The sequence below is a fragment of the Paracoccidioides lutzii genome (genome assembly GCF_000150705.2).
Source record: "Paracoccidioides lutzii Pb01 unplaced genomic scaffold supercont2.4, whole genome shotgun sequence".
Lineage (NCBI taxonomy): Eukaryota > Fungi > Ascomycota > Eurotiomycetes > Onygenales > Ajellomycetaceae > Paracoccidioides > Paracoccidioides lutzii.
In genome coordinates this window covers 707,966-734,348 of record NW_015440950.1, presented here as the reverse complement: position 1 = coordinate 734,348, position 26,383 = coordinate 707,966, and the positions used below count along the sequence as shown (strand labels likewise).

The following is a 26,383-nucleotide window of genomic DNA, read 5'->3' as shown; positions in this document are numbered from 1 at the left end:
CTCCCCTGATGTTAATTGATTGCATGCAGGTTGCTATCAACTATGGGAGGTCGCAATTGTTGTTATTATGTATATTTCTTCTCTTGGTAATTTTTTTTTTTTGGAACTTCTATGAAACATTGGGTGGGGGCGTCTGATGTGTTATGTTTCAAGGTATTGTGTTTTCCTTTTATAGACTTATGCATATACAAGCGTGTATCTGAATGCCGATGTTGGCGTTTTTTAAGTAGATATTTAGACGGTGGGATATGTAGGGCACATGTTTTCTCTTTTTTCCTTTTTCCCTTCTTTTTCCCTTTTTCCTGTGCATTGGGATGGATCTATCACTCCGATACAAAATAGAGGGTTTTCCTGTGCATCTCTGGGGTGTTAAAATCATTTCTCTTAGATCCTGTGGTTGGAGTAGTGCTGCGAATTATATCTAAATAGCTACCTAACCACAAGGGTCCGTTCAGGTTCATTGAACGTAAATTAATTTATCCAACCGAACTCTCCTCTTCGTATGTAAAAGGCCCTTTAAACATTTGCTGATGGGAGGTTGACATCACGTGATCCGGCCATAGCTGCCCCAAAGGTTGCTGACCTGAAGCTGGCGCAATCCCCGCAAACTGCTCCGTAGGCTGAACAACCTTTGTAAAGGCAACCAACTCAGAAGGGCTGTTGATGCTGAGACCTGCGTCCCTATCGTAACGTATCAGACTCTTCCTCTGGCCTCCTCCCATCAGTTCTCTGCAGATAATACGCTCTTTATTCCTTGCACAGAGCTACGAACAACACTCGTCATCTTACCCGCCGGTCCAAACTCCAAACTCTTCCTCCGTAAACTCCTGTATTGTTCGAAAGGCCCACCATGCTCGAGCCCCTCGAAAATGAGCTATAATGAGGGATTATAGAATATTTACCTGCATATATGAACTTTCCAGAAACAAATGCGTTTTCTAGGAAGAGCACAAGCTTCTTGTTCTGCTTCTTTCCAACACTCAAGGGAGCAGCAAAAGGGGGCTGACAAAGAGCATCAAGGAGGGCGGAGGGAACAAAAGAGCAAGAGGTTTTCGGATCTGGATACAGAGGGGGCCTATAAGCTTCCCGTTTCTCTTCACGTAATAAAGAGAGCGCCAGATAGTAGCCTCTTTTCGTTGCGTTTTCGAGACTGAGGCTAGCGGCGACCAACCATGACGTGGTACTCACTGCTTCCTCCAGGACTAACAGCGTTCGAAGCATGGTTGGTTCGGGTATTCGTATGTCAATTTCCATCTATCCCCTTTCTCTTCTCCACCCCATGTTTCCTGTCTCCCTGTCTTACGCATTTGTTTTCCTGGTCGATGGTGTTAGATCTTTCTAGGCACAATCATAATCGCCCCTTGGGCTTTCCTAATTCTTTACGATATACTTCTTTACATCTGGCGTGCCTGCACCTATGAGATCCCCATCATCGGCGGCAGGGCGAGGGGGAGACAGAGGCCCCAAGCTCCGAGTTTCAGTGAGAGACCTGATGGAAGGAGGAGGACATTTAGTTTGAGAGGTTCGACACAAGATGGACAGGGCGAGAATGAGCAGTTGGGAAATAGCGATGAAGAATATCGAAGTCCATTTGAGAATAATTCTTCTGGCGATGGCATCGTAAGTGAGGATGATGCTTTTGGCGATGCTGGGAAAGATAATGAGAAAAGGCAAGGGGTTGGGGTTGGGTTTGGGGTTAGATATAGGAAATTGTATGCGGAACCAGATGGAATCGACGGTGATGGAGGAAGCTAGGTAACACATTTTTCATCTTCTGATAAACTCCGGATTCTACTACCACCGCTTCCTATCAAGTGTGCATGTATAAACGCTATACTTTCGTCACAGATACCCTCGATTCTCGTACCGCTCCTCAGCAACCTCCCCTATTCCAAACACGAATCTGTCGAAATGCTACTACTGCCACTAGTGCCCAAACCTCAGTCAGTAATTGAAGATTGATAACGGATCGTCCTTGATCAACTCCTAGGTCGTAGGATTGCAGCTGCGCGCAAACAGAAAACCCACTGATAACAGGATGATGTGGGTCGAAGCCTGTCCTTCGAAGTCAATGGTTGTTTTGAAGTTGTGAAATACTCCAACACTTGAGCTTGTTCTGCATGTGTATCCAGGCGCTATTGCAACCACCAGGAAACGGGCATCGTCGATATCGATTTATCTCACTCGTATGTAACTAGGTTAAGTTACCTTGTTCCACTGGGACTCCGTTTTACTTTTCAATTCATGTCTCTTTTCTTGGTTTGGGTGACATATGCGCAGTTGCTTTATTTATTTGTCTGCTATTGGATTTTCTTTTTTCTTAGCCTTGTGAACCAGCTATTGTGCGGAGAGGTTTTCTGTATCACAGGTTTGATTTTATCATCTCCTGTACGGATTTGCGCAGTTTCAGGGCGTGGGCGTTGATTTGGAGTTAGTTAAAGCTCTGTGTCTGATTATTTGTATTTTGCAGCATCGTCCTGGACTTCCTGGCTTTTTGAGATTTTCCCCTTTTTACCCTTCGGTCTTGCTGAAGAACCCGTGTAACCTTTGGCAGAGACGGGACCGATGTGCTCCAGGTTGAACCTATTCGTGTCCCTGCAGCAACTGCATGAGCCCTTTTTTGCCTTGCATGCTGCGACATCACAGTGCATAGTTCTCCAGCGCGCTTTCGAGGACCCAAACGCGCATTGCCTGGCAAACTTGACTGCACGAACAACACACTTGCAAAGTTTCGCAACCCTAAGATGGAATTGAAAAGCCCAGTGTGTGAGTTAGGAAGTTTATTCCAAGGGTTATTACTATTTGTCTTTGGCGCCTGGGAAACGGGGCCTGCTAGAAGCCTTGCCGTAGGGTTGTAGGATCCGGAAACACCGCTATCGCCTGCTTGCAAAGGGGTCATGGCAAGGCCAAGTAATAGGGAGACTGGACGTGAATAATTTAAATACCTCAAGCTAACTTTTTCTGAGAGATTTTCTTTGTTCCAATCTGAGGGCTAACTTGGAGTGGAATTTGCAAGATATGGATGGCAGCCGGTTCCACCGCGTGTAAATGCCGTTGAAATTCATCCATCCACGGATAAGAAAGCCACAGGAAACGTCGACAACATGATAGATAGATCCCTGAGTTTCAATGCGGACACACAAAGACACTCTCCCCGCACTAGTTATTATGGAGGAAGAAGTAAATTTCTTAGGCTGAACAGTAATTATGTAGATCTCTCCAAAATAAAGCGGATCAGCCTAGGCGGCAGTTAGTAAATTAGTCAAATAAAGCGACAATCCTCTTTTTTATGATTAGCAGCTGCACCCTGACTACGAATCCTCAATCCCATTGCTATTTATTGACCATAATCTCAGCGGCAAGAGGCGCGTCCTGGACAATGTCTTAACGTTATCCTTTTGTGCATGAGGAGATAACTGAAAGCTCCCCCGCTTCGGCTCCAGAGCTTCCCCAGGTTTCGGTGGTAAGTTATAACCGGAATTCAAACTTCCCCCGTCCAGCACTTTCAGAAAACAAACAGAAAAAAAAAAAAGGAAAAATATACAAAGCAAAGGCTGTCAGGCAGCATGGGTCATGCAGCTCTGCTATTTGATTATGTTCCCTACCGGGACCAGATGGCCAAGGCGATGGATCTTTTGATCCAGTATTTCTCCATGATGAATACTATGACCAAGCTTGTGCTGTGCTCACTCATCATGATGGTAGTGCAGCGGCAAAGGGCCAGCAAGGTATGTTATATTTCTTGGATATATGCGCATTTCACGAGTGCGGGCTTATGTATTGCATCTTTGAGGAGGCTCATGGCCATAAATGTTCCAACGGTAGTTATTATTATTATTATTGAAAGTGGCTAATGTTCAGTGTAAAAATAAAAATAAAAAAATAAAAAAATACAGAGAGCAGAAATTGAAAAACAGAAGAAATTTGAAGTTATTTTATCTACTTCAGATTTTCCTCCTGTTGAACCCTTAAAAGACTTCAACTGGGAAAAGACCGAGCCGCTCAAGTTGAGACCGTATAAGCCAAAATACCACCTTACAATGGGTATGAAATCAACATTTTCTACCTCATATTCGGCAGGATAGAGAGCGGCAATAGGCATATTGAAAACAAACAGTGAAATATGTATCCATAAGGCTTACTTTTCCCACAGCTCTCGAAAATCTCGACCCCAATGAGCTTATCCCGATGGATAAGACATACAAAGAACGGATCACTCACCGTCGCGAACTGCTCAAGGAATATCCCGATGTTGTCTGCCGCGTGAACAAGGACGACGCTGCAGACCCTCGAATCCGCAAGGCGGTTGAGGAGCTATATAGGTACATTATGGGGATATATCTACCCCGCAGATATCCGCAGATGTTCAAACTTGCCCCGACCGAGTTCGAAACCGGGCCGTCCCTGATGGTCCGCAATCTTATCACGAGGGAGCTCTTCCCAATACAGATCAGCCCAACTCGTTCGACAAGAAGTATCTTGGAAACCTTGATCAAATCCGTGGATGAGGATATGTTAATCCTGCTGCCTGAACAGAATAGTGATGATGAAGCTGTCGACAGCGAAAGGGGTGGAAACTCTCAGCACGAAAAGAAGGAAATAGATAGCGACGATTCATCTGCCGGCCACTCAGTTCCGGTCAAGTACGTCCTCCAGGCGTATGCGACATGTTTCCCGTCCGGTTTCGACACGCGGAAAAAACTTGGCAAAGTATTAGCTGACATCCACGAACCGGTGCCTGGGTACAAGGTAAAGCTGGAGAAGAGTATGGATCGGTTTTTCCACAAACTGGAGCCGGGCAAGTATGTCAAGCGTGTCAATTGGAGTGTTACGACAGGGGCGGAGCTGTTTGCGCCGTTTGGAGGCATTCATGCCGTGGAAGGGGAAGGGATAACGCCGATTAAGCTTGAAGAGCTGGATGTTGCTAATGTGAGTTTCTCCTTAAACCCCTACCCTTTTGGATGCCTTATAGGATGAAGGATTCTTATATATATATTTCTTTTTCGGGGAACATCAAACTAATAATGGGGAAACCGCTTAGACCTTCCTGCGCTGTGAGCGTCAGACTCTCTACCGTCTGCCACAGTCTAAGGCCCTAGTGTTCTCATTCCATACATACCGATATCCAATCCAGGAAATCAAGCAGGAGGGATCGGGTGAGGACCTGGTGACGGCAATTGATGGTGTTAAGGAGGGCAGTATGCCACAGATGGCATGTTATAAACGGATACAAGCGTGGGGAGATGCGGTGAAAGAGTTTTTAAGAAGTTAGAAGTATTTGTGAGGTTTTCTTCTTGTTCTGTGAATAGATTTCACTTTTGTTGAAGTTGAACTACTAATGCGGGTCTTTAAGTGCGTTGCTATTCCAAATTTCCTCATATTTTGTGTATATATATATATATATTCTATTCTTGGTATCATCACATAATTCCTGGGCTGCAGGTCCTATTCAATCTCCTAGTGAAGTCGTTCGAGCACCTTGATAAGATCGGCCGTAACTCCCATGGCAGTAACGGCACCACCAGCCCCAGCACCCTGGATAATCAGCGGGTTCTTCCCGTATCTTTCAGTATAAAAACTGATAATGTTGTCACTTCCCTTCAGACCCGCAATAGCACTATCCTTATCAAACTGCTGCAATCCAACTTTAACAACCTTGCCCTCGACATCTACCCTGCCAACATATCTCACAATTTTCCCCTCAGCCTCCGCCTGGTTCTTGATGGCTTCCATCTGATCATCGAAATCGGGAAGACGTTGCATAAACTCCGCAGCACTGGTGAGCCCCCGGAGCTTAGCGGGAATTAAGCTTTCAACCGGGAATGATTCTGGACTCTGCACTTCCAAGCCAGCAATTCGTGCAAGGATGGTTAGTTTCCTAGCGACATCCATGCCATTCAGATCATCGCGGGGATCCGGTTCAGTAAACCCGAGGTCTTTGGCTTGGGAGACGACCTGGCTCCATTTCTGCGCAGAAACGCCAGATTGAGCTGTGACAGGAGCAAAAGTATTGAATAGGAAAGAAAGGGTTCCTGAGAACACCCCCTCGATTCGAGTAACGCGGTCACCTGTTGCGACGAGGTCGCGCAGGGTGGAGACCACGGGCAGACCGGCGCCGACTGTGCTCTCGTGGTAAACGAGAGAGGAGGTGCTAGCGGCTGTGTTGAAGATATTCTTCCATAGATCAAACGAGGAGGAGAATGCTTTTTTGTTCGGGGTTACGATGCTGATGCCCTTGCTGAGGAAGAGGGGATACGCATCCGCAACTGTGGGGTCGGAGGTATTGTCGACCAAAACGGCGCGGCCGGGAGCTTTTGACAGATATGCGGCGATCTGGTCTGGGTTCCAGGCTCCGGATTGGGTGTATGAAGCAAAGGAGGAGGTCGAGAAGGCAGATTGCCAGTCTGACGGAACAATTGCGGGGGAATAGCTGGGCGTGGGGGAGGTGACTGTTTGCGAAGACCGGGCAAGCAGGACGAGAGAGGGAGCATTGGGGAGACGGGACAATTGGGTGAGGAAGTGGGCTCCGACGCCACCAACTCCTGTGGAGAGGGAATTTTTGTTAGCATTGAGGATATATTTCTCAAGTAAATGTGGGGTTAAGTCTTTGCTCGGCATGCGCACCGATGACTCCGAGATAGATGGTTTTGCCGGACATGATGATTCAGTGGATGTGAGGTGGTTGCAAGGGGACAATTAGTAGCAATTGAAGTATCTAGGATTGAGTAGAAATTATTATCAGGCCAATTATCTAGAATAGATATCCCCGTTATGCTGTGGGGGGTGAGAACTGGATGTTGAACTGGGGTGTTTTTGCGGGGCAAGAAATTAATTAAATAGGAGAGCCAACTGCTGACTTATTCAGCCACCACGTCAATTTTCTTACAGCTTCAGTATTCATCCAACCCAGGCCATATCTGTCTGCTTCACAACTTCACACACTGCCAGCTTACTTCTTCACCTTAACTATGGCCCATGGACTAAACATATGATAAATTACCCGTTCTACTTCAGATACCCCCCCCTCTCTGGTTTTAGTTATTCCCTTTCCGCCTCCGGTATGCCGCCAGATCCGCAATCTTTATATGGCATCCGCCGCCCAAAATCCACCGCCTCGCAAAAAGACGTCACATCCTCCTCCACACTAGCCTTCACTACTCATCTCTCCGCCCTTATATCTAAAGAATCGAATCTCTCGACCTCCTCATCTGGTGCGCCATCTACAAAAGGCCGGCTCAGACCCTCTCGATCAAAGCCAGATATCTTCTCCGTTCACAACAAGAATACGCAGAAACGCGCCGCTGCGGATATATCAGGAGACTCGCCTCACGTTATTCATCAGGTCCACAAACGAGGAGTAGATATTGGCTACGTGGATGATGCTACACTTCACCGTTCCAAACGGAGACTGGAAGAAAAGGCTAAGCTTTATGCGGATTTGAAGAAGGGCGAACACCTCCTGGACAGCAGCGATGAAGAAGATAATGGAAGCGCCCTGAAAAACCCTGCAGCTTTTGCAGTGAGGCGCGCGGAAAGTAACAGTCTTGTCGACTTTGATCGCAAATGGGCAGAAGAGGAGGCGAGAAAGGCACGTAGGGCGCGAGATTCAGTTTCTCCGTCGGGTTCGGACAAGGACGAAGACAAGGACGATCGCGAAACGGAGGACTTTTTGCTTGTCGACTACATCGATGAATTTGGCCGCTCGCGTCGAGGTACCCGTGCGGAAGCTGCAGAGGCAGCTTTGCAACGGCATAGCGCCCCACCGCGGATAGCAGTTGACGAAGACGGCAAAGATCCGGACGGGAACAGTAATAATAATAATGACAACGTCACTAGCAGGATAATACTCCCATCAGCTAAACCGAACCGGCCATCGAAACTCATTTACGGCTCTACAATCCAATCCGCAGCTTTCAACCCGGATGCCAACATCAGTGCGCGCATGGAACATATTGCTAAGACGCGCGATCGCACTCCAACCCCTCCCCCCGAAGCGCATTACGATGCTGAAGCGGAAGTCCGTACACGCGGCACAGGCTTCTATGCATTTTCAAAGGATGAGGCGACCCGTAGAGAAGAGATGGATGAATTACTGAAGGCTAGGGAGGAGACGCTTGGTGAGAGAGATATGGCGAAAAGGAGGAAGGAGGCTAGAGAGAAGGCGAAGGAGGAGAGACGGAGGAAGATTGAGGAACTTAGGGGCAAGAGGAGGGCGGAGGAGTTTTTGAGTGGGCTGGGGGATTTGGGAGGGATGGGTAGTGCAGGGCGGAAGCAGGAGGAATGCGAATAGGAGGTCTTTGGTTTATTCATAGCTTGGAATCCATGGTTCTTTTTCTTTGAATGGCATTTTTCCCAGAGTTGAATATATACCCGAGTATACGTTTATGAGAGCGTTTGTGTACATTTGTTAATGGTTACGGCAAAAATATACTGGCAACAGAAAGCTATACCAATTCCAATGGGGTCAGATTTATTAATAATGAATATATCCTTCATGCGCCTTCTGTATAACAATACTGTGAAGCTGACCCATAAAAGAGGAGAGAGTAAACAGTGCAGTAATATGCTTCATTCAACAAGATGCAAACAACGGGGAATGATACCAAATCCAAAAACAAATGGCATTAGACACACAAGTACCTCACTACTCTTTTAACCAAATATCCTAATTGAATCTCCAGGTGGGTTAAAGGGGGGGGAATGGATGGTGTGATAACATTTGTTCTCTTGAACTAATTATAATAATTATAATAGAAAAATTAGAAATATGGAAAAGAATATAAGATCAAAAGGCAACCAAACTTAAGGATAAGATGTGCGTGTATCCGTCTATCAATAAATCTGCCTTTCATTCATCCTCCCCGATAACCAGGCAGAAGTCCCAATCTACGCGAACGCCTTAAGTTTCCTAAGAAAACACAACATGCCTTTAGGCTAATGTGTCAGCTTGGTTCATCATAGACGCATGCAATACGTACGAGATAACGGACAGCGGGAGTGTCTCAGGCAAAGGTTCAAACTTTCCTGTTGCCAGACATATCTACTCTTCGATTTCTGGGAGAAATAATAGATCTTGTTGCCTATTACCACCTGTCACCTAGACTTTCAGATCGGTAGTCCAACGACCAAAGCTTCTCCCAAGGCCGTGGCTTCGATGCGCGTTTGTTCGGCGAAGAGATGGGTGAAGAAGGAACGGCGCTTGCACGGCCGCTGTTATTCCGGCTAAGAGTTCCGGGTTGAGAACCAGCTCTGTCCCGTTTTGCACCCTATTTCCAGGGAAGATATAAGAAACAGACAGGGGAAATTATCAGCCGACAAACAAACATGTTTTGGACAAACAAAGAAAGAAAAGGAGAATAGAGAAAGAAAATAGAAAAATGTAGAGAGAAAATATTGCAATAAATGACATTTACTTGAAAAGAATATTCTTTATTCTCTGCCTGAAGGACCCGATAAGAGATCTCTGCGAACCTCGTCGAAAATAGGTGCTTCCTCCCTTCGCCGCAGTGCACCCGAATCCCCTTCCGCTGGCAAAACAATACCATCCCCGATCGACTCTGCAGATTGCAGTGCGGGCACTGGAGTGCCTATCTTCGATGCCGAGCTGTTTCGCCTGCTATCAAGATTCTTCGTCAACGTCTTCGTTGCCCCACCCCCATTAGATCCCCGCTTCAAACGGATACTGCCTTTCGCATCCACATGGGCCGAGGCAACTGTAGTCTTAGCTAGTCCTGGTGTACTAGGTGCCCCTGGCTTTTCTTCCGACGCATCAAGGAGGTACCAGCGCAGACCATCGGAGAGTTCGAATGGGTTGTCGTCATCCATAACTGAAGCTCCATCACTTGTTTCCGCAATAGAACGGCGATCCGGATTCGTGCCGTTCATGGATTTCGACAGATCAACCACTCTTTCCTCGATCTTTGAGATTCGGGCAAGAAGCCAGTCGCGAGTATGTAGTTTGTGCACTTCCTGCTCTCGGAGGAAGTAGTGGGGAGCGCCAACATTGAACGCAGCCCAGGATCGTATGGCCTGGTTGCGCGTCGGTAAGAATAGTGCAAGATCCCCCTCCTTGAAAGACCGGTACGCGATCTTCTCATGAGATTCACTCTGGAAACGATGTGACTTCTCACGATAACCCCGAGCTTCCTTTTGCCATTTACGTGCTAGTGTTTCGATATCCTTCACGCGCTTGACTATTGCTTCCCCCAATGCCTCGACGTTGAACTCATTAACAGCCGTAATGAACGCAGTGTAATTGGCCTGTTCCTCTTCGGGATCATTGGTGTGTACCCACTGTAACAATTTCGGATCATGAATCGCCGGAGTAACGGAGGGCAAGCTGATGTTCTCCCCAAGGATCGAACTGTTGTTGACCTTCGACGCTCGTTGAATGACCATATTTTCATCTTGACGGATAATTGTGAAACCGAGTTGGTGTAGTATGCGGCTGAGCTGCTCAGCTTGGGAGAAGAGCTTTTCAGAAAGCTCTTTCGCCCAGATTCCTCTGGTATTAAGCCGTATATTGGTGCGCTCTCCAGCTGCTTCCAATCCTTCCACTTTTATTTTCCAAGTGCGCATCTCCTCCTCACAGCTAAGTGTGCGAGATTCCGCAGCGTCGAGTTTTTCGGTTAATGTAGCAACTTTGCGCTCCTCTTCAGCAACGCGCTCCTTTAGAATCTCTGAGCCAGTCTCTCCAGCAGAGAACTTGGACCTTAGAGTTCTGACCTGTTGACGCTCGTCCTCCAGTTCCGATTTGACAGCCGAAAGTTTTAGCGTTTCTTCACTCTGTATCGTTTGCAGGCGAGATCGTTCAATTTCTTCGGCTGCAAGGCTTGTCCTTAATGCATTGATTTCAGTTTCCATTTGTTCCAATCTCGCCAACAAAGTCTTGTTTTCCTCATGCGCCTTGGCTGACGCTTCGTCGGAACCCTTGGCATGGATTGCTAAACCTTCTGACAAGACCTCTATCGCTCTGACAAGAGAGGGCAAATCTTGGGGAGCAGAACCACCTGGAGAAAGGTGCGCATGGGCAGTCTGTAGAGTTTGTATGTAGTCTTTTTGATTTCGACCAAATTCTTCGAGTCGATCTTTTAAGGTTGTATTCTCGGTGTTGGCCTTCTCGTTACTCTTATGGTAAGTTTGGACTTGAGAAGTGAGATCCGCTATCTCCTCAGCAGACTTCTTTTGCAAGGCATCGAATTCTAATTGGAGCGAGCTCAGTCGTTCATCCGCACCAATCCTGTCATGTTCCCGGGCATCCATTATTTTATCAAGTTCCTCTTCGGCTTCTTCAAGTTTAATTTTAAGCTTTTTGGCCTCTGAATCCAGGAATCTCCGTTCATCTTCAAATTCACGCTGTTGAGCCTCTAAATTTTCCATCAAGTCCTTTTTGGTGGAGTGAGCTTCTTGAATTTTATAATTGGTAGACTGGCGTTCGACGTGCGCTTCCTTTTGCATTTTTGCGACCGTTTCTTTTTCTGCGAGCAGCTCAGCTTCAAGTGTAACAATTCGTTGCATTAATGCCTTGTCTTCTGGAGACTGGTTTGACGACATTCGATGGGAGGATACTGATGACCTTCTTGACAGGGGATCTGGGCGGGGAGATGCTGAATATACGGGTATCTCAGAGCCAAAATGTGTGCTGGCTGGTCGACTCATCTGGCTCTGGCGATGGAGCAGATCTTCAAGTTTCCGAATACGGCTCTCTGAGCCCTTTAGTTTGTCTTCAAGTTTGGTCTTCTCGTCTTTCAAGCTGCGAACCATATCATCGTCACGACCAAGGAATGAACTTCGACCAAGATCAAAAACGCTTCCATGTTTGAATGCCTTAGATTTTCGTCTCTGGTGTCGCGTAGGCGTATCCAAATCTTTCAATAGTTGCGTTAGCTCTTGAACAGCAGAACTCGTATCAGGCTTCGTTTTCAGGTCTTCGATATAGGCTTCGACCTCCTTTCGTGAGACTTCAGGCCATTCAGGCACCTGTGTCCCTTGAAAGTTGATCTCTATGCCGGGCGTGCTTTCTTCAAACAGGGAGAGAAAAGCGCCCATGGTTTTCACCCATTTCTTCCTTCGACGTTGCTCTTCATCCCGAAAACTTGCAAGTTCTTCAGCGATGCTCAAAGAATCGGTTTTTATTTTGTCACTCCATTCACGACGGCGAACGGCCTCGACGAGAACGGACCCATACAAAACAGGTAAGTGAAAAGCCTCGTATAACGTATCAAAGACCTCCCCGTCAACATCCAAATTGGATAGTTCTGCTTGAACGCTAGCCAATCGAGATTCTATGTTGGAGATTTTCTGCATTCGGCTGACCGCGGACTTCATCGCTAAGTTTCGTTTCTTGATGGACTGGTCCAACGTAGTCTGTATCTCCAGACACATTTCCATCATAGACGGAAGGAGATCCTTTGTATGATTCAACGCCATCCTCGAGACACTTGACAATGTTTTTTGTGTGTTCGGAAGCGCCAGCACATGCTCATAGTCAGAGTTGATTTTCTTGGAAATTGTTTCAATCTCTTCTAGAAGACCACTTGCATTTTCTTGGGGTGATGGATGGGATGCCTCTACCAGTAACTCCGTTTCTGACACCACCTCATGGACCGCTTTCTCTATCTCATCCATACGTCGGGCGAATCGCTCAGACACGGTAGACACCTGGGATCCAGCACGCTTGACCTGATCCACATCAATGTAGTCCTGTAGAGTTCCAGTCTGGTGGTCCTTGGCTTTCTTGGGGGTTGACGGACGTCGCAGGAAGGTAAAGTCTTGCTTTGCCGGGATGGTTTCAATGTTGGCAAGCGCACGACGCCAGCCGTCAAGAACCAACTGCTGTTCCTTCAATACATCGTTCGCCCACGACTGAGACTCCTGGAACTTGTGTTCTAGGTTTCCGACGTGCGATTTCAGATTCTCCAAGGCAACGTCAACAGCTCGATTGATGACATGTGTGTGCTCGATCTGGTTGTCGATCGCTTTACTGGTTGGAGCGCACTGTGTCGCCAGATTTAAAGCCCACTCCCTCCGTGCCATGTAGAGATTTCGCCATGCTTGTAAGTTATTCTGATCTGCTAAGGTATTGGGAGGGTTTTCCGGAGTAAAGCGTTCGGGTGGTGCGACTTCTGGGAGGTCTCTAACTGCGTCATCGCTTATATATAACCGGTCATAGACGAATATTTCATTCTATCTGAGTTAGCCAAATAAAAATTCACCAGACAGGTTATGAGAGGGACACTGCTCGCATATTCTATACCTCCGTAGCAAGAGTCTGCGGCCTAACATTCCTCCCGCGAGCAGTCATCAATATTTGTCGCTGGGCCGGTATCGAGACTTTCCTGGAGATCCATGTTCGCAAAGCATCAGGCCTAGTAATCAGCGCCATTAGTTCATATACTGCTTCCACATTGACTCAGGTATCTTATTTATTGCAGTCGGGGGCCCATACGAAGCGAACGAAACGGGATCAGCAAGCAGCTGCTCGCCCGTGTGAGCAACGTAGATATGCAATGACATCCCCCCTTCCAGAGCCGCTGAAAAGATCCCTCACGGGGATAGCAAGATGGTAGGGGCCAGATATAAAAAGGAGTTCATGGACGGGGGAAAGGTTGAAGTAGTAAAATGATGTTAAACTTGGAATGCCCCATCCACCTACAAACATACTATCATCGAGCTGTGAAGTAATTACTCCGTAGTTATGGAGTTGGTTTGGTTGACAATTTAGTTAACCGCCCGGTCTGGGGCAAGGCTTAGCTCGCTTTAAGCTTCCACCCAGTCCCACCCAAACCATCCTACAACGACGGCAGTATTTAGACATTTGCTCTGGAACCAAAATATTTTATTTACCTGCCAGCTTAAGCGTGTCAGTTGATCAACTGCCGCCTGACTGGGTTCCTGTCTGTGATAAAATATATATAGACTAGTATTAAATCAGCTTTGTGCATTCTTACTTCTTCATCACAAGATGCATCATTGACACAACTGACTGACTATATTATATTGTCCGCAATGGCACTGGACAGTGAGGTGCCTGTTACCAGGTCACAGTCGCAGCTGGAACCTCATGAAGCAGCTCTGCTGGAGCTTGCAAACACTAGTAGTACCCGAGATGTCATGTCGCTGTCTCGCAAGGAACTGCAGGTCCTAGAACTCTACGACCGCATCCAGGAACAGGAACTTGAGACGGCTCTGCTATCGCAAGGTATGCCCTTTACTTATGCTATGAAGCACCAAAATGCTAGCGTATAGCAGGAGTATACTTTTGCTTTCGGTTTCGCCCAAAATGGTTATGCTAACAGTCTCTCCGTCCATCGTAACTAGACTACGTTGAACCAGCATCTGACGATGATGATGCCGATGATGACATTGAAGAGCGGCTTGCCCAAGCAGAGCGCGAATTATTGGAGGCCAGATCTACATACTCCGTAAGGAGGAAAGCCATTGAAACTGTCCTGATGACAGACCCAAGCATTCAATCAGTCCATACAGCATCAAATTTCCCCCCTGAGAGGTATCTTAACCCCTTCCCTAAATCTGAATGGCGGTAAACTCGAGATACTTCGTAATCAAATTTACTTACATATCAATTTAATTCGCAGAGCCCTTCTCCCGCTCATAAACCGCCGCGACCTCCTCTCCCTCATATATGAGAACCTCTCCCGCGCCCACGCATCATGCATCCAGACCCTCTCAGACGCAAAAGTGGAAAATATCCAGCACAATGAAAAGAATCAGCAAATGGTGCAGACTCTTCTGGGACTTACAAGTGCAGAGAAGACGTGGAGAGAGGAGATTACAGACCCGAAGCTTAGGGCACAGTTGGAAACTGTGGAGAAGGAGTGTAAAGCTGAACAGGCAAACTGGGTGACCATCAAGCGGATAGTTAGCGCTGCGATTGTCGCGAGTGGCATTGACTGGGCGGAGGATGAAAAGCTGTGTGACCTGGTGGTTGATGATGTCGCAGATGATACTTGAGGAACTGTGATTGTTTTGTTTCCATGCCATTCTGCCCAGCCTACGGAGAATTGGTGCCGTGGAAAATAATTGAAATTTGGCTTGCTTGTTTCGGTCGGTCGGTCCTTTTGCTACCGATAACCTTCCTTTTTCCCTAAGGGAAAAACACGAGATAATGATCTCTTGTATTCCAAATTTACACGACATGGCGTCTTCCTTCCCATCTGATATCCGATCCCTTCAACACACACTGCGTCCGCCGCCCTATCGATATGTCACACGAGATGGTAGCGATGCGGAGATCAGCGCGACAAATTCCAATGCGGTCAGACGATCTAGATTTCCCAAGAGTATTTGGTAAAAAAATGGGTTATGAATTTCGCTTAACATGCACGATCACGAGAATGGACAGATCTTGGGTTTAGATGACTGAAGCGGGCGTTGGAACCCGTTTTATGACTTGATTACCGATGTCCTCCACCCGCTCAAATTAAACCTTGTTCCTCGATAAAATGGAACAGGAAGAAAACGCACGGACGGAACAACATCCACACACCCCCTTAGCGGCATATACAAAACGTGGGGTTATATGTTCGTTCTTACCATGCAATTCCCGTACGGATTTCCAAACATGGAGGAATGAATGTAAGTCTGAATTTGCTTGTTCGCCGATCGGCCTGGTCTTCTTGTTCAGAGTGGAGGTGGAAGCAGTGGGACTATCTTGAGGCTGCCGCTCCGTGTCTCCAACGCTTATTCTATTGATAACATGACTTGAGGTCATTAGTAGTTTCTTACCTGCCGCCCTGCCTGTTGGGGGGAGCTGGAACCAAGTTCACGACTCTGGTTTTTTGGATTCATATCATATGTCAGACAAGCTGGTACCTGGAAAAGTGAAGTTTGCCACAGTTTAGTTTCAATTATTCTGATGTGTTAATATATAGACCTACGAGGCTCTGGAAAAAGGCTTAGCATTTCACCCTTAGATAGCTAGAACACAGTACATCATGCTAGCCTGGGCCTAGCAACGCTCCGGTCATATCATCCCATCTCTCCAGACAGTCCTCCTAATAATCATTCACGATGTTTTTGTTGGCCTCTCGCAGTTCTTCGCCAGTAAAGTTCGCTCTTCCTAATGGTTCAGGCACTTGCTGCATCAAGCTGTTCATGAATCTAAGCATACGCCTAGTGCTGTTCTTTTTAAGTCACTTATCTTTCATATCCCAGTCGACCTAGGTTTCATCTGTAAATTATTCTGTTTCACGCTGTGTGATGAGTCGATTTCAGTAATACTTTTAATGGGACGAGGTATGCGTGGTTAGCTCTACATATAAATTGATAGAACAGACAATCCCGGCAGGGGTCCAGGTATTTTCATTCATTCCATCCGTAGACTCAGGTCTAATATCCTGCTCTCTGCTGCCGTAGGGAAACTCCCTTGCGAACCCGATTCATCGCACTCGGTGTCTGCTGCAGCCCTCTCTGTCCTCTCGCTACCCACTCCTGAAACACATCGTCCCTCATACCGTCAGCCACGCAAGCATCGCTGCCCTCACTGGATTCCATAAATTTGCCGTACTCTGCTGTAGTGTCTGCGTCAATCCTTCACCTCTCCTGGATTGCGCCCATTGATTCCTCGCCGCAGAACTTATTTCTAAGCTGAGTTCCACTGAGGAACTCCGCCTTCCATTCCGCCCAATAACCCAACTCATGGAACAGACTCATGAACTGGAATGATATGACGAGCGCTACCAACCGTGACGAAATCCTTCACATGAAAAGAACAGCCCAAGCAAAATGTGCAAAAAGATAGCTTTGGCATCTATCATTGAGGTATTGGACAAGAGTATTGTGATATGTATTCCAGCAATCGGCTACGACGCGACGTCTAAAAGGATATGTGAGACATATCAGGTGACAGAAGAAGCGTCGGTCTCTGCTTCGACTGTACTTTTGTGACGATAACAAGAGATCGTTTGTCAAAACATCCATGGATGTCGGGTCTAAAGTGAAGGATACAATATATTTCCATTTCATTTCTTATATACCAAGTAGCTTATTCCTTCGGAACAGGATAGGCATCCTCTATGATTGAGAAGTTGGTAACTCCACAGCGAGGATTTGTGCCGACAGCAGAAAAAGAGATGGGAGTCCGAAGCCAGGATTCTGGTGAGGAAACTCCCAGTCCGGCACAACAGGATACTGGCCTAGGAGAAAAAAGAAGTTAACCTTGGAAGTTAACCGTCACGAAATATGGATATATAAAGCTATCTGCATAGGCCCATTCCCGACAATAAAATAGTATTCTCTGTCAGTAAGAATCCCGTCAAGCGGGACAGTCACTCGAAACTGTCCCTGCTTACTGTGAGTAAAATAGCCCGTGCCAAAGCATGAGTAATATTGGATAATGAGATAACTAACGACGGGCTGGAGCAAAATGGATCGATCCGGAATTGGTTACAGGGTTCACCCTAGAGATCAATGGCAGGCCTCAAAGAAAAGGTTCAAGACCCGACGCATGAACTTAAACGGTCAAATATATATATATATATATATATATACATACAACAGTAATATCCGAAAGAGAAAGGAGGAAGAGCTGAAATAGCAAATAAACAAAAACAATCAACATAACAACAACTGGCAAAACAACAAGAACAACTACCCAGGTAAATAGATCAGAATGTGGAGTTTTACTGAAGGTTTGTCGAGGGTTGAACAACATAAACAGTCTTCATGTGCAGCAGGCCTTGGGGGCAGGGAGTGGCTAGCTGAGATAGAAGGTAACTTCAACTGAGAACTTGGGCGACCCATCTGTGCAAAGATCTCCGAACAGTAGTACATACATGCATGGGGCTGTATGAACCATGAAGCAGTGATGTGTGATGAGGAGATGAAGAAAAGGGTGTTTGTAACTAACTAGTGATCACGCTACCATAAGCAAGTCAATTCTAGCTCCATGCATTCTGGTTAGTTATTTCAACATTATGCCCGTCTATTGTAGTGCGTATTATTTGCATGCTCTGGTGTCCGTCGTAAAAAGCCACATAAAAAATCTTGGTGGGGTGTGTATTGAGTAACTAACTGTTGTATCTCAAAGCCCTATCTCTGTTATATACGCATCCTATGTGCAGAGTTTTGTATGTATCGAAGCAACGTAGCCAGTTTAATAATAGTAAGCCCTCAAGTTTGATATTTGATTAGAGAAAAATAGTTTGAAAAAAAAAAAAAAAAACATCCCAGATAGCCCAAATAGCCGTATCACAAATGGCTAGGAACATCCTCTTTCAGCAAGTCCCGCCTCGCTTTTTTGCAGGATCATCATTACTCGGTGCAATCCTTGAATCATACAGGATAATATATTGCTCATGGATACCAGCAACAAACACCTCGGTGGGTGTGATAGTGTGTGGATCGCATCCGGCTTGAGTTGGCCCGCCTGATACTGGCTTGTTTGTGTCCCAGCAACTACTATATCGAGTTACGACTGGCAGACGACTTTTCTCTCTCTCTTAACTACGGACCATTCACTCTGTTCAAGTGCAGGAACACGTAAATCTATGGTTTTTGAAGCACGATGATATGGTCGATTAATGGATGGATTGATGGATTGATGTTATTTCCCCCCTCAACTCCGTGCCCTCTTACGCTGGCGTTGAGTACTGGTGTGTACAAACTGGTTACCACGATCCTAGTGCTAAATTCGGTACGGTATATAACCCTCACAAAATTATGTCTGCCAACGACCGTATAAATAGAGTGGTTGCTTGTTGGCTAACCCACTGAAATGGATGGGGGCCGAATTACCAAAGAATATAACTATCACGATTAAAATACCTATTCAACGGGTGAAAAGGTGGATGGAATGGGTTTGGGTGGGTAGGTGAGTGAATGGATGAAACAATGAGCAAATAAATGGGGCATCACCAATTTAATTTTTGTTTACAAAACACACGGCGAGGAGGGGATAAGGGACTTGATCAATTGCTGTTACCTGCAACGGCCTTAACCACCGGGTATGAGTGGAAGAGTAATAAATCTGTATTTAAAAGTAATGGGAAGCGACTCTGATCAACCTGGATCACCACTGATTTAATTACAGCAATGATCAAGAAAGAGGCAACACGCCAAACGCGACGAGTGGATTTTAATCAGCACGCACGACTTGGCAGGCGACGGTGGAGAGATCAACCTGGCTTGGAGGGGATTTTAAATCAGCACGCACCTGCGATAATTACTGCCACGGCCCACCGCTTCCCTCTCGCCTGCCTTTTGCCTGATTCTGTTGGTGGTGCCGTGGTATGGCCGATGTGTATGTATCATACGGTGGTGGTATCGCGAGTGCACTGGACGGGTCGGGTCAGCAATGGTTTTTTTCCCCTTGGTGGTTGTGTGGTATGGAGTGGTTAAATGACAGTACGGCTGGTACGACTGATTGTTTCCCAGCAGATATTCCCCCCTCTCTTGCCTCCTTGGCCTGGTCTCGCCCAGTTTTGCCTCAGTGCCAGCCCAAGTGAGAGAGCCAGCCAGCCAGCCAGCCAGCCAGCCAGGCGGCCCGCCTGCCCTTTTTCCCTCGCTCTTTTTCTTCGCTGCTCTCCCTCACTCACTCTCTTCACCTCACACCCATTTTCCCTCACCAAATTTCTCCCATACAACTTTTCGCTGCCATTTTCTTCCCCTCCAAACGCAACCCATAGTAAAACCCGCGCCCCCCCTCCCCCCCCCTCCCCCCAACCAATACAAAATCATAAGAAAGTACAACGCTTTTCAGTAAGTAAAATGCCCCCCTACTAATTTTGCTCTCCTTTTCATAACCTTCTATCCTATCCTCAACAACTCTTTTGAATATTCTCCCATCCACCACTCTCTCCTCCAAACACAATGGCTTGTGACACGGTTTTTCTAAACGCATTGTCGCTGTCCCATATCATATAAGCAAAATGTATACTATTTACTGCTCTCTCCCAATGAACCCCGCCATGGCGCCAGCTATGTCTTCTGAGCTCTCTAGCTCTCTATCTCTATCTCTACAATCTCAATTTATACGTGGAGAGCTCGCGCATGTATAAAAATATGCATCCATTGGAGAGCCGTCGCGTCTCCAAACAAGTCGATTGAGCTTGCTGTATCTTGGAGAGGTCTCTCATTTGCAGCGCCTGTTTTTCCATGACGCGACTCTTAGCAGCCCAACCACCATGCATATATATATATATATATATATATATACACGCATCCCAACCTCACTCATTTCATATCATATCAGGAGTGCACTACACCTACCCTTCCACAACCCATCTTCTCCTGCCATTGACAAAACATCCCTTACGCGTCGATTCATTGCTACCTAGTCTCTACAGCAACTGCCTTTGGCAAAGTTGACTACAGCACGTAGCTAACATTTACATTCCCCCCTTTTCACCTAGCAGCACCAAACCAACAACAAAGCACACAATCCATCAACATGCCCAAGGAAAAGGTTTCCAGTCGCAAAAGCAAGACTCGCGGCGTCGAGAAGAAGAAGAAAGGTATGTCAAAGACTCAACCCCCGTCCCAATTCCATTGCGCGCCAGAAATCGCGACCATATATAGTTCCCGTTTTCTAACACTGTTACCCCCATCCCCAACTCACAGACCCTAATGCCCCCAAACGCGGTCTATCCGCCTACATGTTCTTCGCCAATGAGCAGCGCGATAACGTCCGGGAAGAGAATCCTGGAATTTCTTTCGGTATGTCATTTCCTTCTCTTCCCTCTCATTATACCATCGTCTCCATACTTAGAGACATCTGATCTGACCCGTCTTCCTTGTGCAGGCCAGGTTGGCAAGGTCCTTGGAGAGAGATGGAAGGCGTTGAACGAGAAGCAGCGTGCTCCGTATGAAGCCAAGGCTGCTGCCGACAAGAAACGCTATGAGGATGAAAAAGCCAGTTACAATGTATGTTCAATGTTGCCTTATCCTTCCCCTACCTTTTCATCGTAATTTTCCGTGTACTAACGATTATCCATCAAGGCGCACGAGGACGAAGACGAGTCCTCTTAAGTAAAAATATATGTAGAAGTCTGTCGATGCACGTGTGATCCCATAAGCATATGGGTTCCACCGTGATGGCAGGCATCTATTATATGCCCTTAGTCCTTGTTCATGTCGTGCGTGTCAACTTGCTCTACCTATCTGCTGTGTTTCTCACGTGCTAAATCGGTTCGAATGGTTCCTTTTTTTACTTTCTTTTCTTTTCTTTTATTCTTTTCTCCTTCTTTTTTCTCTCTTGTTCTGCTGGGATGGGAATGACGGGTGGTTAGTCAAATTTGCGGGTTTTCGTTGTTTTCGTGTTCCTTCATATTCCTCACTGGTTCGCAAGTTCCATTTCCATTTCTTTTCTTTTTCTCTTTGTTCTAATGAAGGGGTTAATCGGGTAATTGTTTGTTTGGTTTTTCTCTCTTCTGTTTCCTTCTTCCTTTCCCTTTCCTTCCACGCCTGCTTGAAATGTGGTTCTACGCTGTATGTTTTAGATGTCTCTATGGCTGTGCAGACTTCGGATCGGAAAAGGGGGGGTCAGGGCAGAAAAAAAATTGGGAGAATTCACGCATCTTCCCCGCTGTAATCAATCCCTCCATACCAAGCCAGATCTCTCGAAATGGACCCGATGACTTGTTCGTGGGAGCAAATTTTTAAAAACAAGTTGTACTTTTTTCTCCAACCATTGACTACCCTCTCTCCCAAGGCCAGTCCATGCGCAAGTATGAACAGCCAAATAATCTCTCCCTCCAATCCCCCCTTTTTATTTTGTACACTAGCTTTACACAAAAGAAAATCAATCTCATTTGCCGCGTTTGTTCTCTATCTTGGCATATATCATACCTAAGTATCTCTTTTATAGATTTCGCCTCAGATTTTCCCGGAATCTTGGGTAAGTTGGGTCTTCGAGACTTTGAGATCGATTGATGGATTGATGCAGAATGCTACGGGTACCTACGTGATAGTTGCTGACACTAGTATACCGTCTATCCAACCCTCGCTTTTGCCTTACATCGTTAGTCCCAACCACAACTGAGTGGTAGAAGTCCCTATCGAAGACGCGTCCGTGGCGCGTGAGATCAAGTGATCTGCTCTGGTGGATAAAAGTTCTTCCGGAAGGATTGGGAAAACATTCAGGCATCTCTGTATATAAAATCTTCCCCCAAGGTCAATTCCTGGGAATGCCTTGACTCTGAGCCAATGAAGGCGGCGCAGTGATTTAGTTTCTCGCGACCATACAAGGCGAGAATGGACTGGGTTCTCAAGAAGAAGTTGTTCGAAAAAGAGGCGTGTTTTAACTACCTGACTCATTGATGACTGGTAAGTTGTGTCTGTCTTTACTTTGCCTCCAGGGCTAGCTTGACGGCTCTAATTAAGAATTACAAGAGTTTTTCACGGCTTGACTTGGTTTCAGCCTTGTGGATTCACTCTTTGATGATTTTATTTATAGATTTTTAATACGAAATCTTCCGGTCGGCTCAGCCGTATTAGAAAGAGTATAAAATGGCTGGTGAGGGAATTTATGAGAACCAAAAGGAACCTCCTGAGGAATGTATGTACAGTCCATCCCATAACATCCATTTACTGCTTAAAAAAAAAAAAAAAAAAAAAAAAAAGGCAATGGACCTACCCACTACAAAGCAGTTCAAGCAATCAGCAAGCCTCTCTCTCCAAGAAAGCACATCCATTTGTGGACAAGGGCCAGTGTGCTAGAAATTAGCCAGATGACCCGACGCCAGCACTCCTTTCAACCATCATGAAGCTGAGAGTGGGGATGTTCTGCTCCGTGCATTTCTGCACAGCAGAAGTGACTTGAGCCGACAGTGCCATGTCAAGTAATTAGTTTAACATCCGCAGTTCTGCGCTGGCTGGCGAGAGGTGGTGTCGGAGAGTTACAGGTGCATCAGCACCAAGCGAGACTGACAACGCCGCAGAGAAAAAACCGATTGGACGTGGAGTTCTCGGAAACGAAGTTTAGAGACGCTGTGTGCCCGAGCAAGAATGTGGTCTCCTGGCAATTGGCGATGGAAGGAATTGGGAACCGCGCATGGTCAAGCCCAATGGGCCCCATGGACAGCGTCAGGTTTGCCTGTTGATTTGCTTGCCGAGGGGTGACTAATCCGCACTCTTCGAACAATTGAGGGGCCACAGCTAGGCTGATTTGGGGCTAGCAGGCAGATGCGGGCTTGGTGGTTGCCAACTCACCCGCTGATCTGCCTCGAAGACCTAAAAGTCCCCCTTGAGCCGCGTCTATTTCTATTCTATTTCTAACTTCATATTTTATCCCCCCCCCACTCGTTTCTGTGCTTGAGGGATCTCTATGTAGCCGGGCGGTTTTCCGGCGGCTCTGATTCATATTTATATATTTTTTGGGACATCTTCTTCCTTTCCTTTCCTTTCCTTTCCTTTTTCTTTCCTTTTTCTTTTCTTTTCTTTTAATTTTTTTTTACACAATCCCTACTACACCTGCTTTATATTTACTTCAAGCGCATAGTTCAACCCTTGGATGTATACCTCTTTCCTTTAGATCTTCTGCCTGTGATGGCCTGCCATTGACCCGGTCAACTGTGCCGGTCAACTGTGCCAGTATGGGTTTCCTGCAATCTGCCGCGGAGACTGATAATGTCGCAGCCACACTCAGCAAGTTTGTCGCACATGTGCCAGAGGATGCTGTCAATATCACCGCTGTAATCTCAGAGCTCTTTACCATCAGCGCCAGTCTCCGCTCTCTAGAAACTCTACATAATTCCCCGCTGAGACCCAACTTTAGCTTCATCATCAACGATGTAGAACTGGTTGTGAGGGCGAGTCTTCACCATACCATCCGGGTGGCCAATGACTTTTTTGTTGCAATGGATGATGGCGCCGGGGTCCTGGTTTTTCAGCAGAATATTCGAGACACCTGGTTCCGTCTGCGTGATTACTATCTCCATGAAGCAGGGTACCCCCTTCTGATTCGGCTCCAATACTACCAGAAAATGCTGTCGGAGATAGTTCTGGTCATTAGAAAGTAGGCCGTCCCTGATCTCCCTATGATCTTATCTTGCTATTATCATACTCGAGGTTAATTGATATTCCCGCAAAGCACGTTATCTTTGTTAACTCTAGTTCAATTCTAGTGAGCCAGGAGATCCAGCGACGCTCAACAACCTCCGCCAAGCCATAAATACCCTTCGTGTGAACCAGGATAGGCGATATGCTGCTGCAGCGCACCAACGGCAGCAGCAGGCAAAATTTGCACACAACGCGAGGCCTCCCGACCCTTCAATACCTGCGGCCCCTGCCATCCCTCATGCACCTCAGCCACCCGTCCCCCCTCCAGCACCCCACGCACCACATCCTGATTTACGTCACCGTCCTAGTACGCAACAATTAAAGAGCTCGCTCCGCAAACCAGCAGGAGCAGCGCCTGTGATCCCAACCCTGAAACGCTCATACGAACGGCGAAGGCCGCAGAGTCGACTTCAGTCTCCACACCCCCCTGGTTGGTTTGATGCTGAAAGTCCTCCTTCTTCATTTAGTGCACCTGAGTCACCGTTGACGGCGGACTCTACCAGCACGGATTCTTTCTCGTTTCTTGATCCATTTGATCACTGGGCTGTGTCATTGTTTAGTCGCCTTACCTCCGCAACTTCGTTGCCTCAGGACAGCCAAGGGTTGGTTTTATTTGTTACTGTTTTATTAATTTTTTCTCTCCCCCTAGGCAAAAATAAAAATAAAAATGAAACTAAAAATAAAATTCGCATTCTAATCCTATTCGCAGTTCGAGATGTCATGCCTCTAGTTCCTTGCCCAACGTACTTGGTCATCTAGAAACTCAATATGACGAATTATTTCGATTGTGAGTACAGCTTCCTTTTTCTTTTATACAAAGGAAACAGAGTAAAAATATATCTGTTTTTTTGGTTCTCTAACTTAGCTTTTTTTAAGGAACTTCAACCCAAATCTGACTGCCATGTTATATTTGCGTGACCGTGATCATCGCGCAAGGATCATGTGCCAAGTCCGCATTTCGCCATCGAAGATATATTATGCCACACAACCACTTAACAAAATCCATATTACCCGTGATAAGACAGCTTCATACCTCCGACTCTGTTTGAAGGACAAATCAGGCCAGTTGGAGGCGTGGTTGAGTCTCCAATTTGATACAATCGAAAGTACGCAAGATGGACACTTGTTTTTTACCCCTTCTCTTCATATATCTATTCTCTTTGGATCTCATACCTAACCACCCTTCCAGAAATGATCTTGTTTCATTGTGCATTCATCGCGCTTCGAGGGCAGGACTCTGGCCATATGGTGAACAGCGTCCCTGACTCGTTTACCTTGGATGAGGAGGAATTTTACGCGGGGTAGGTATAGCTCTGAAGTCGAGATAGCATTTCCACTCAAGCGACCTGATACTTATCAATTATCTGCACAGTCGTATTCACGATAACGGTTATCTACACGCCCTTCGTATTTTCCGCGATCCCGTTACCAAGGTGATACGCCTACAGGCGTCTGTTCTTAATGGCGACATGGCGGAGTACGTCTATACTGATCACTCCCTTCTCCACCTTGTTTGCATCTGATCCCAAGAGGAATCTTTTTCTTTTTTTCGATTGCGTAAACGGGAAATTTAAGTGACCGAAGTCGTGACTTACATATATTTGGTTTATTTTATTTTTCAGCGTCCCTGTATGGACAGCTTTTATTCATGAGTTTCTACTATTGAAGCAATGGATACGAAAAGCCAGCCCCACAACCGTTATCCTTTCCCAGCTTGATCGCGCCGTCTTCATCAATTCCGACGACTACATTCCCCTCGTGACGCAAAACAATGAGCATGTGCTGACCTTCACTAGTGAACTGGGTAAGTGACTTTTGTCCGGCTCCCCTTTACCTTTCCCTCCTCATTAAAATTCTTTCACCCCACTCGTCTCTATATGGTTTTCTATCCTGCGGTTGGATGTGAGACTTTGTCGTGGATCTCCCCTTATAACCTAAAACCCCCAGCATCCGAGATTCTTTTACCTTGCCAAGCTATAGGATACTCATATAATATTTTACTATTAGATGTGGAAGATTTCCTCTCTCGAATAACTCATCTACGCCGTCGCATTCGACGTCAATGAAGAATTCTGCACGCTTCCTGTCTCGCATTTGTTCTAATACATCATCCACCAGCCATGGCTGGACCTACCTGCAGCTACACCTGCATCCGCACAACCCCGCTGCAAATCGAGACACAACTCTTAAATCCTAAACGGCTGCCACCGCTTGTGCCATTTAAAGTTCCCCGCTCTCTCAAGGCTGTTCACTTCTCTTCCCGCCAACTACTTACCACGTTGATATGGCCTGCCTACCCTTTCTAAAACAAAACCGATATGATAAAACGAGACCCACGATGCCTACGACCTGCTCCCTTGATATT

At 46.4% G+C, this 26,383-nt stretch overlaps 9 protein-coding genes across 9 annotated transcripts; 6 read left to right on the top strand and 3 right to left on the bottom strand.

Moving 5' to 3' along the window:
• Window positions 1-1,172: 1,172 nt before the first annotated feature.
• On the top strand, window positions 1,173-1,955 carry PAAG_11411 (hypothetical protein; the record flags this gene model as incomplete). The annotated part of the gene is made up of 3 exons (XM_015847065.1): window positions 1,173-1,238; window positions 1,333-1,738; window positions 1,849-1,955. 3 exons carry the CDS (start codon window positions 1,173-1,175, stop codon window positions 1,953-1,955), a joined length of 579 nt encoding a protein of 192 aa, XP_015703327.1.
• A 498-nt stretch (window positions 1,956-2,453) lies between these two features.
• PAAG_11410 (hypothetical protein) lies at window positions 2,454-2,899 on the bottom strand (the record flags this gene model as incomplete). The annotated part of the gene is made up of 2 exons (XM_015847064.1): window positions 2,454-2,595; window positions 2,715-2,899. 2 exons carry the CDS (start codon window positions 2,897-2,899, stop codon window positions 2,454-2,456), a joined length of 327 nt encoding a protein of 108 aa, XP_015703326.1.
• Window positions 2,900-3,566: 667 nt separating this feature from the next.
• Window positions 3,567-5,272, top strand: PAAG_01992 (hypothetical protein; the record flags this gene model as incomplete). Its single annotated transcript, XM_015844510.1, has 4 exons — window positions 3,567-3,728; window positions 3,897-4,044; window positions 4,154-4,929; window positions 5,042-5,272. 4 exons carry the CDS (start codon window positions 3,567-3,569, stop codon window positions 5,270-5,272), a joined length of 1,317 nt encoding a protein of 438 aa, XP_015701514.1.
• A 185-nt stretch (window positions 5,273-5,457) lies between these two features.
• On the bottom strand, window positions 5,458-6,658 carry PAAG_01991 (homoserine dehydrogenase; the record flags this gene model as incomplete). The annotated part of the gene is made up of 2 exons (XM_002796057.2): window positions 5,458-6,542; window positions 6,625-6,658. 2 exons carry the CDS (start codon window positions 6,656-6,658, stop codon window positions 5,458-5,460), a joined length of 1,119 nt encoding a protein of 372 aa, XP_002796103.1.
• Window positions 6,659-7,060: 402 nt separating this feature from the next.
• On the top strand, window positions 7,061-8,290 carry PAAG_01990 (hypothetical protein; the record flags this gene model as incomplete). Its single annotated transcript, XM_002796056.1, has 1 exon — window positions 7,061-8,290. One exon carries the CDS (start codon window positions 7,061-7,063, stop codon window positions 8,288-8,290), a length of 1,230 nt encoding a protein of 409 aa, XP_002796102.1.
• A 793-nt stretch (window positions 8,291-9,083) lies between these two features.
• PAAG_01989 (autophagy-related protein 11) lies at window positions 9,084-13,515 on the bottom strand (the record flags this gene model as incomplete). Its single annotated transcript, XM_002796055.1, has 4 exons — window positions 9,084-9,266; window positions 9,472-13,185; window positions 13,256-13,367; window positions 13,448-13,515. The coding sequence occupies 4 exons, from the start codon at window positions 13,513-13,515 to the stop codon at window positions 9,084-9,086; spliced, it is 4,077 nt and encodes a 1,358-aa protein (XP_002796101.1).
• A 492-nt stretch (window positions 13,516-14,007) lies between these two features.
• Window positions 14,008-14,973, top strand: PAAG_01988 (hypothetical protein; the record flags this gene model as incomplete). The annotated part of the gene is made up of 3 exons (XM_015844509.1): window positions 14,008-14,200; window positions 14,320-14,509; window positions 14,598-14,973. The coding sequence occupies 3 exons, from the start codon at window positions 14,008-14,010 to the stop codon at window positions 14,971-14,973; spliced, it is 759 nt and encodes a 252-aa protein (XP_015701513.1).
• A 5,437-nt stretch (window positions 14,974-20,410) lies between these two features.
• On the top strand, window positions 20,411-20,988 carry PAAG_01986 (nucleosome binding protein; the record flags this gene model as incomplete). Its single annotated transcript, XM_002796052.2, has 4 exons — window positions 20,411-20,474; window positions 20,581-20,676; window positions 20,762-20,883; window positions 20,959-20,988. The coding sequence occupies 4 exons, from the start codon at window positions 20,411-20,413 to the stop codon at window positions 20,986-20,988; spliced, it is 312 nt and encodes a 103-aa protein (XP_002796098.1).
• Window positions 20,989-23,552: 2,564 nt separating this feature from the next.
• PAAG_01983 (hypothetical protein) lies at window positions 23,553-26,324 on the top strand (the record flags this gene model as incomplete). The annotated part of the gene is made up of 8 exons (XM_015844508.1): window positions 23,553-23,974; window positions 24,084-24,620; window positions 24,728-24,805; window positions 24,895-25,124; window positions 25,208-25,319; window positions 25,391-25,495; window positions 25,641-25,822; window positions 26,137-26,324. The coding sequence occupies 8 exons, from the start codon at window positions 23,553-23,555 to the stop codon at window positions 26,322-26,324; spliced, it is 1,854 nt and encodes a 617-aa protein (XP_015701512.1).
• Window positions 26,325-26,383: the final 59 nt, after the last annotated feature.